Here is a 9,605-nt window from a genome sequence, read left to right as displayed (position 1 = left end):
GCACAGGAAAGGCTCAGCCTGTGCTCGTGAAAACCGACGATGCGGGTCTACATTGTACTGTAGTAGGTGTAGTGGTGTCCCTTTATTGGAATTCGAAGTTGCTTATAAATATTTTATGTCTGAACAAGCTAGCTAGAATTCGATGCGGTTTACTCCGTTCTATCCCGGAGTTGCCCGCCAGTGCCTATATGTTCGTCCCGCTCGGCGTTTCAGTCCAGCTTACTGTACTCGTATAGTTAACGTTGTAGACTCGCGATGGGATTGTTATATTGCATGGAGGATCAATGTTCAATGAACGAGCGGATCTGGTGCTTCTGAGTTCAGTTGACGCTGGACGGGAACTGTGGATATACTGTTCCCTGGGTAATAGGTAGGAAGGACTGCAATGGTTGTTTAAGTGCTGCTGCTGCATTTCGACTCGCGTGTCAGCGTGCAAAAAAATGGTAGGACGGTCTGACTCTCAGCTGCTTGGGACACTGTTACTATGGTCTTCCAGAGAGAATATCGTGGAAGGAAGCAAGTTGCTTGGCAGCTCCTGTTTGGCTTCTAATGGGTTAAGGGGGAGGGAGTTGTGCCGCGACGGAGCATTAGCAAGACTGCAACCGCGAACATTGCCAGACAGAGTATTCAACACGCTGTATAGGGTAGAGAAGATATGTGAATCGCGGATCGTGTACTGTAGTCCAGGTCGCTACCTAACGTTCAAGCTACGTACTCGTCCTCCTCCCAATCTCATGCATACACCTCTCAATCACCCTCAACCGATCCTCACAATCCCGGCTCTCATTCCTCCAGAACCTTAACATCTTCGCCACCTTCCACACCGCCGCCTCCCAATCCTGTGGCAGGAGGTTTACGAGTACACTATCCTTCCGCGCCGCGAGTAACACCAGTGCGCTCCTTGTACATGATCTGAGCATCAACCACGTCCCGTGGTGTCGCGCGAAGAAGCCGTGCTCGTTCTTGTGGATGCGTTGGACGCAGATGTGCAGGGATTTGAGGGACAGTTGTTCCAAAGCCTGGCTCTGATTGTTATTTGTGCCGCTCGGTAATCCATGTAATATTATCTCAGTCAGAAACGGCCAGTACAGCATCTCATAGCAATCTAGCAAATGGCCGTCGAGAATGAATTTTAGGCTGTCGACTAGATCGCCGCCGGGGGACTGACCGGTTACTTCGAAGTTCAGGACACTGGGGAGGGAGCGCAGCCAGTCGCTGGCTTGTTGTTCGAAGCCGGAGACGGCGTCGATGTCGATTGTGGGTTGGGACTGAGAGTGGTCGTGGTGTGTGGAAGCCGCGGCTCGGTGGAAGGTGTTTAGGATGCGGTTGCCGAGGCGGCGGAGGGCGATCTCGGCGAGGTAGTAGTACCATACTACCTCGCGTTGGGATTTTAGGCCGTCGGGGGGTGAGGGGTAGAAGGCGGGATAGGTTAGGTCCCAGATTGAGTTGTCGAAGACGTTGAGTTCGAGGCGGAGTTCTCTGGGGTGGGTTAGTATTTATATGTCTTGCTTTGTGATGGGTGAGGTATAATTGTATGTGATCGGTCGGGCTGTGATGCAAAATGATGTGGTGGAACATACAGTTCTGACTTGAAGCAGGTCCAGTAGATGCCCTCCTGCAATCTTTGTTCGGACTCTCGATCTTCACCGGCTGACTGCTCGGGCACGAATGCTTGACAGCATGTTAAGGCTTGGACGAACATCTTCCAGGCTTCGAGGGGACGGAGAGTCGCCATTAGATATACGCCGGCGAGGAAGAAGCATTGGGCTTCGACTACGGTGCTTCTGCAGAGGAGGAGACCCATACGCTTTTGGGCGGCTTCGAAGAAGTGTTCTGCTCGCTTGAATTCGACTGTTTGGCGGAAGGCCATTGAGTCGGTTGGGTGGTTTAGGTCTTCGGAGAAGCTTAGGCAGCCGTGGGCGTAGATGAGAAGCTGTAAGGGTTAGCAATTTCACCTGACTGTGACCAGGTGATCCGACCTACCAGCAGGCATGACTTGGCGTCCCATTTCAGACCGTGGAATTGTACCTCGCGAATGTATTGCTGTAACACCGCTTCTTCGAGCACAGGGTTGTAGATGAAGACGTTGTCGAGAAACCTCTGCAAAAGATCATCCTCATAGCCGGTCTGTTGCATGAAGTCCGTGTTTAAGGAGGACTCTGTCTGCCCGCCGATATCGTCACGCACCAGTAGGCCCTTCAAGTCGAGGTTTGGTGACTGATCCGCGAAGGCTTGCCATGATAGAACAGTCTCGATGGACATGCGTCTTCTTGGCGAGGCTATAGGCTTCTCCGGTGCTGCAGCGCTGAGCGTTGATGGGATTGAGGCAGGGGTTTGTGCATCGTGTCTGCCCGGTGATTGCGGCGGAGGCGTAGGATTTGGCTTGCGTAGAAGCTCTTCGATGGTGTTCAGCTTCTCTAGGATAGCTAGACTTGCGGTATCAAAGCTGCATCATATCAGTATGCGCACATCGCATCACACGAGATTCCGCACGTCGAAGGATCACCTTCTGAGTACACACATTCTGCACCAAGGTCCAGACACGCGGTACAAGCCGGCCTGACATTATCGCATTTCGTCCTTCTGATTCTGCATTTCTGGCATGCTCGTATAGCACGCTTTCTCGGATATGACAGCCGAGAACTAGGATTGGATCTCTTACGTGGCGCTCCGCTATCGCCGGTATCCTCTGCATAGTGTTGGCTTAATTCGTCGATTGTGAGATTTCTGCTACCTTCTACCAGTGGTTGAGTCCGGTCATGATTGGGTGGCGCATCGAAGTCGGGATTACTGAAGTGAAGAATGTGTCGTAAAGAACTCTCCATTTGTATGGATTGTTATCATCCTAGAACGAGCCGCGTTGTGACATGGTACAGGGCAGAGTGTAAAGGTGAGGATCCTCAGCGGATTGTCGGGGGAGTGAAGTTGATCTGGGGAAGTGGATTTTGAGCTCAAAAGTCCCGAAATGTGGCATTTTTCCCTACATAAGAAGCAGGTGATTGCCTGTCCTCGAAACATGCAAGCCCATGCACGGGATTGAATGGTCTCCAATCAGGCACAACAAATGCAGACATCTTGGAGTGAATTAGGCTACAACGGGGGAAGGAGTTCGCCACGCGGGGAAAAGCGAGCAGCGAGTGCGACTCAGCTCACTTCACTTTACGCTCATCCTGGCCTTCATGGGCAGAAATTGCCGTTTGAGGCTAGCGGTGTGCAGGGGGGTGTAAAGTCATTTTTCTTTGTTTAGATTAGAATTTTGTGACAGCAGCAACGGACCATGCCCAGGTATACGCCAGCAATGTACGTTACGAAGCCTATGACAGTACAAACGACGAGCAGGTTCGACACGATATATATACGATATACTCAAACCTGAGGGTATGGTCAACCTCATCCTCTGCCTCGCCTCAGGTTGAACATCGTCTCCACCAATCACAACCATATATACAAGATATTCTCCCTTTCGAGTCAAGTAGATCGATCACCAATGGATCGATCAGAGATAGAGATGAGGGTCTTTGAGGACAAATACCCGGATTTGACGATCGATCTGAAAGCTGAGATTGCAGCCATCGAGGAGCACAAGCAGTCAGTACGGCAAGTCCTTGAAAAGAATCCCCGGGTTGTGTTCTGGTGCCTCTTCTTCGCCTTCAGCGCAGTCGGGTGGTAAGTCTGTCCGTATATGACCTATGCTCAAGCAGCTAATAGCTTATATCCCCTACCTTTATCGACCGAGTTCGAACTGACTGTGAATCACCATCTAGGGGATTCGATGCACAGGTCAATGGCGCCATGATCGGTGTTCCACAGTTCAGATCGGTATTCGGTTACTCCATTGGCAGCGAATCAGTCCTTCCAGCTTCCTGGCAAAGTGCCTTTAACAGCGTCTCAAGCGTGGGCCAGTTCTTCGGTGGCTTGGCGTGCTCCTGGTTCTCCGATCGCATCGGTAGAAGATGGACACTATTTCTCGGTCTGATGGTGGTCACTGGAGGCATTTTTGGTGAAGTCTTCGCAAGCACCCGAGTCGCATTCTTGTTTGGCAGGCTTGTCCTTGGAGTTGGTCTTGGGTTTCATCTAACAATTGGACCGCTTTATGCCTCTGAGATCGCTCCCGTCGCGTTGAGAGGAATTGTGACCGGAGGCACGAATATGGCGATCTGCACAGGTCAACTTTTGTCGAATGCTGTCATCAAAGGCTTTGGAGAAAGGCGTGACCCATGGGCGTTCCGGGGGCCCTTCGCTGTTCAGTGGCTCTTTGTTGCAATAATGCTTCTCGGTCTACCGTTTGCGCCGGAGTCGCCGTGGTATTTTATGAGACAAGGGGATCAAGCCGGTGCTGAGCGGTCTCTCAAGCAGTTGTACGGTACAGATGCAGATGTCAGGTACAAGCTGGCAATGATCAAGCGGACAGTCGAAGCAGATATCGAGTTATCAGGTTCCACTAGATTGGTCCAGTGCTTCCAGGGTACGAATCTGGTGCGAACAGCGATCTCGGTGGGTGTTTTCGCCTGCCAGCATCTATCTGGCATCATCTTCGCACTCGGCTACTCTACTTACTTCTTTGAGCTTGCGGGTATCGAGGTCTCTCATGCACTTGACCTAGGTGTCGGTGTGACGGCCATCGGTGTGGTTGGCTGCGGCATTGCTTGGTCTCTTATGAACAACTGGGGCAGACGGAACTTGTTCATTCTGGGAATGGTCAGCATGACTAGTGTGATGTTGCTTATGGGCATCCTTGATGTTATTCCCACGAAAGGGGCAAAATGGGGTCAAGCTTCTTGTACCGTGGTATACGCCTTCTTCTACCAAGCGACGATTGGACCTTTAGCTTTCTCAATCCTTGGTGAAACTTCGACGTCAGCACTGCGGGCCAAGACTATTGGGTTGGCAACTGCTTGCCAAGCTGTGTTTGGTATAGTCTTCAACATTGCCATCGCATACATGATGAATCCGGACAGCGGAGACCTCAATGTGAGCATCCAGCAGCCCGGAGTCGCGAATTGTGCTAACATGTTTAGGGCAAAGTCGGCTTCGTTTTCAGCGGTCTCAACGCCATCGCGACTCTCTGGTCATGGGCATATGTCCCTGAGCTCAAAGGACGAACATTCGCAGAGATCGATACCATGTTTCAGAATAACGTCAAGGCAAGACATATGGCGCGATATCAGATTCCACGCACAGTGCCATGATGTCGTCGAGCTTCTTGCTACAGGTCGAAAGCAGTCGGCAGAAGAACTGAACTAGGAGGGGTAATAATCGAGGAGTCTGGAAGAGAAAGACAATAGATGATATCACGCTAAAATAGTCAGCGAGTCCTTGTGCATTCAAGCAAGGTCGGAGATGAATTGTACAGCCAGGATAGATGGTAGTAGGGCTCACTGAAGTCTGCTTCGCAGCTTTACTCCTCATCATGTGCTATTTTTGCTGATCACGTCGTCACATCGCAGAGCGACAAGCAAAGAAGTAGAGAGTACGAGATAGGCAGAGAAGAAAGAGTAGCGACCAGACAGAAGGTCCTAGCCGTAGTGCGAGTCGCGGCTGCCACAGACGAGTTGCTTCATGCCTCAGGCAGTAATCGCGTTCCTCTCTATCAGAACTAAACCCATCTAGTCCTACGCGTAGACTTGCTTTTCTTCCTATGTGATGGGATCTCAAGACAGTGCGACATTCGCAATCTGCATCGCCTTCGGTCGGCTCGGCAGGTAGGATGGCGCCGATGGCGGGCCAAAAGCGTAAGGTGGACTACAATCCCCCAGGAACGGCAGCACAAGCTCGAAAACGCCAAAAGGGCAAAGATGCTCGAGCAATCCCTACTCAAACAGCAGATGCTGCCCTGTCAACGGCAGGAGAGCTCAATATTACCTCGTTTATCAAGGCGCGAGAGTTCGAGATCGCTGCCCTCGATTCGAGCATGAAGAAGGCAAGAAAGAGCCTTACCCTGAGAGCCTTTCAGCAACTTCCCAGGCATATGAGACGGAGGACGGCTAGTCACAACGTAAAGAAGATACCACGGAGGCTACGAGGTCGAGCAGCGAGAGAGGTATGGCCAGTCAACCAACGTGCGACTCTGATACTGACCGGCTGACCAGGATGGCTAGATGAAAGAGGACAACACTCCTACGGGAAGTGCCAGAAAACGAAACCCATCCACCAAGCTGAGACTCCGACTAGAGACGGCCAAGAAGTTGCAGAAACTCAATGCCAACCGGAAAAGTGTCCGTCAGAAAAAGCGGGAGGCTAAACAGAACGCGAAAGAGCCGGACCCCAGCAAGCATGTCGCCATTACTCGGATTCCCAGGATCAAGAAGAACAAGTTGGCTGAGCCGCCTCAAGCCACATCCAAGTTCAAGCGACGACAAGTCAACAAGACCTGGCTACCATCTCATCTATGGCACACCAAGAGAGCGCACATGACGAGGCCAACGCTTCCACTCTGGAGAATGGCCATTCCGCTCAGACCTACCGAGAAGGTCTACCGTCCTACCCACCGAGCCGCAGGATCAAGAGGCTGTGTCGCATGGGACATGAGTTATGTCTCCACAATTGGCTGTCAGGGCGCCGAAGCTGCGTTGGAAGGCATGCTGAAGGCCCTGGGTTTTGCTGGTGAGGGGTGGACGGGTGCTAAACACAAAAGGTGGATGGCGGGTACGAGATTTGCCGAAAGTTGGACATTTGAGCGAGACAACGAGAAGAGGCCCATCATTCCCATTACAGTCATATGGCAGGTGAAGGAAGAGCAGATAATCGAACAACTTCTGCCCTCCGACGGAATGGATGTTGATGGCGATCAGAGTAGTAACGACAGAAAGACGAAGCGCAAGGTCAAGCTTGACAGACGGCTTTTCATACGCCTACATCCTTCTGCTTTCCACCAATTCTGGCAGGAGCTCCTGAAAGTGGCCAAAATGCAGAAGCCACAAGTACTGATCGAGGATCTGAGATTTGAGATCGGGGCTATTGATGTCCAAGGTCCTGGTTCAAGCGAAGCACTGGTGGCTGTGCTAAAGCTTGCGAAAGAACAAACCCATGTTCAAAAACTCTGGTCATCTTTCTCAGCTCTGAACAATCCTGCTACCCTACCTCAAAACGCGCTTCTTGCCTTCAGCACCATTGACCCACGCCTCAATCATCCTCCTAGGCGGCTAACTGTTGCACAAGACGACGAAACGATGCATAGGCTCAATAAATTGATCGTCACCTGGGACCCTGACCGGAACACTCCATCATCCAAGCTCTTCGATTACAAAGAACGATACCGCATCTCAAAGAATTTGCCTTCACAGAAAGGCATTAATCGACGTAGGCAAGACCTTTTCCCTGGTCAGCAACTGGCGGCGTCAGACAAGGACCCTGAGATTCCCGTCATGCTCCTCGCGCACCGTCCAGGAAATTCAGAAGCTGGCAGTCAAGGTACTTGGACAGCCTTATTGCCTTGGTCCTGCGTTGATCTCATATGGCGGTCGTTGATGTATTATCCTTCAAGTTCAGGCAGCACGCCATCTTTCGGTGGCCTGGAACAAACGCAGCAGGTCGCATTCGAGGCGTCCGTGCCATGGTATCCTGCCGATTTCCCAGGCACTGAAGCAGGAAAAGCGTGGGATAGGACGGAATCAGAGAAGAGATTCGATAAGTGGGTCAGACGTCCGATAAGCAAAAGAATCGGCTGGGATGCTCTCGACATGGGTCTGGGTAGAAAGGGTGAGCTAGGTCGTGGTTGGGCTTGTGATTGGGAGTATCTGCTTCGAGACACCAGTTCTGTCTCTGCAAAGCCCAGGCCGCTTCAACAACCCATAACCGATCAGAGCCTCACGAAGTCGTCCCAGTCGCGGCTGCTCACTCAAAGACAACGAAAAGCTGCAGCTGCGGAAGCTGAGAAGGGGAAAGAGGCACAAGCTCGACGGCGAAATACCTCCAGTCCTGAGTCTGAGGACGAGTATGAACAGCTACACAATGATGTGAAGTATACCCAGCTCGCACCAGCTCAAGCCGCGGCATTTTTGAAGGACCCTCGGCGTCAAGCACTACCTGCGACTCCTGCATTGACAACGGTGCGTATTCGGTTGCTCACAAGAGGGACGCCGAAGCCAGCAGCACGGATTTACAGGCTACCCCTGAAGCTCGTCGATGGGCCAAGGTGCGCATCAGGTCCATCTGGATCAGGGGACCAGAACAATTCTTCAGCTTCAGCTCAAGAAGGACCCGAATCCTCCACCTCCGCCGCTCAACCATTTACTCCCTCGCTATTCCCCGAGACGCCTTCGGCAACGCCTCATGACGTTGATGCTTCCACCCTACGCAAACGTTGGCACGCCCTTGATCCCAACCCATCCACGCCAAATCCTTACTCATTGACCGACCTGCCGAATCCAGCACGTAAAGAACACCGCAACCGCCACGACGACCTGTCAACTCACCGTGCCTACGACCTCAAACACGCCAACGACCTCTCGCGCATTCGAGTCTTCCCACCCAACGAGACGAAACCCCAGATTGTGAATATGTTTGGTCCCAGACCACCGCCACGAACGGCTGAAGAACGTCTGAAGATGTTGCAGCCACAGTTAGTGCCGAACATGATTGTGAATAGCGAGGGAGTGCTCGTTGAAGAGAGCCTGTGGGATCGACATGTTCCGTGTCCAGATCCAGAAGATTTGATAGGGTTTGCGACGACGGGTGGGTATAACCTGTCTCAGGGATGTGGGACGGCGATTGGTGGTGTTTGGGTGCAGAGGCTTGTTGAGGGATGGAAAGAGGAGGAGAAGGCGTTGAAAGAATCTGGTGATGGCGAAGATGGTCCTAAACAGGGACCTGATACTGCTCCGAATACGCATAAGGGTACGAAAGAGAAAGCGAAAGAAAAGGCCAAGCCCACCAAAGCTGATGCGCAGAAAGCGAGAGAGAAGAAACAAAACCAACAACAAGTCAATCGCGAACGACATCTCTGCATCGTTCGCAATGCGGGTGAGAGTGTCGGACGACTGGGTATCTGGGAGTTATGCTAGCTGGGTAGCTAGTTATAGCAATCCAAGCCAGAGAACCAAGAGTTTGGTTCAGACAAAATAAGTACTCCGTATACCTGCTAGCTTTGAATACCGTCCAGTTACAAATCGCTCGGCCCGTTTGTCCTGCTATGTGATGTATTAGTTCGGTGTCCGTTATGCGGCGTTCGGCACCCTTTTCTTTGCCCCTACGTTCCAAATTCCTCTCATCTACTTCTGTGCTGTTCCTGCGACTTCATCATGTCGTGGTTCTCCACAGCACTAACACATGGGCCGTAGATACGATGGCTGTTTCTGCGCAAGTGCTAATGGACTGTAGTTGCTGGCCAGTATTACTGTCCTATCTACCCTGGTATGTGGGGAAGGTGCAACCGAGCTCTCTGCGAGCAATTCAAGTTGGAGGTGAGCGGGTGGTGCATTCGTTGTGGTCGTTGGAGGAGGCAATGTGTGGAGGGTACTTGAGGAAGGGATGGCTTTGATTCTCGCATGTGCAGAGTCATAAAATGGCATGGACGTGGTCTTCTGAGTGATAGAGTAGGGCCAGCCATACTCAGTATATAACATTATTCGTTCTATGGAAGGACTCTTCCAATCATCGCCAATAGG

The 9,605-nt window shown here is 51.8% G+C and overlaps 3 protein-coding genes across 3 annotated transcripts; 2 read left to right on the top strand and 1 right to left on the bottom strand.

Annotated features, from left to right (window-relative positions):
* Nucleotides 1–707: 707 nt before the first annotated feature.
* Nucleotides 708–2,695, bottom strand: ZCF27 (Zcf27p; the record flags this gene model as incomplete). The annotated part of the gene is made up of 4 exons (XM_064874345.1): nt 708–1,479; nt 1,581–1,933; nt 1,984–2,446; nt 2,520–2,695. 4 exons carry the CDS (start codon nt 2,693–2,695, stop codon nt 708–710), a joined length of 1,764 nt encoding a protein of 587 aa, XP_064730067.1.
* A 792-nt stretch (nt 2,696–3,487) lies between these two features.
* PMZ80_005927 (uncharacterized protein) lies at nt 3,488–5,189 on the top strand (the record flags this gene model as incomplete). Its single annotated transcript, XM_064874344.1, has 3 exons — nt 3,488–3,666; nt 3,765–4,971; nt 5,019–5,189. The coding sequence occupies 3 exons, from the start codon at nt 3,488–3,490 to the stop codon at nt 5,187–5,189; spliced, it is 1,557 nt and encodes a 518-aa protein (XP_064730066.1).
* Nucleotides 5,190–5,707: 518 nt separating this feature from the next.
* Nucleotides 5,708–9,002, top strand: POP1 (Ribonucleases P/MRP protein subunit pop1; the record flags this gene model as incomplete). Its single annotated transcript, XM_064874343.1, has 2 exons — nt 5,708–6,040; nt 6,099–9,002. The coding sequence occupies 2 exons, from the start codon at nt 5,708–5,710 to the stop codon at nt 9,000–9,002; spliced, it is 3,237 nt and encodes a 1,078-aa protein (XP_064730065.1).
* Nucleotides 9,003–9,605: the final 603 nt, after the last annotated feature.

The sequence above is a fragment of the Knufia obscura genome, assembly GCF_036327395.1.
Source record: "Knufia obscura strain CCFEE 5817 isolate CBS 148926 chromosome Unknown scaffold_6, whole genome shotgun sequence".
Lineage (NCBI taxonomy): Eukaryota > Fungi > Ascomycota > Eurotiomycetes > Chaetothyriales > Trichomeriaceae > Knufia > Knufia obscura.
The sequence above is the reverse complement of the archived record's forward strand: the minus strand, read 5'-3'. Positions and strand labels throughout refer to the sequence as shown.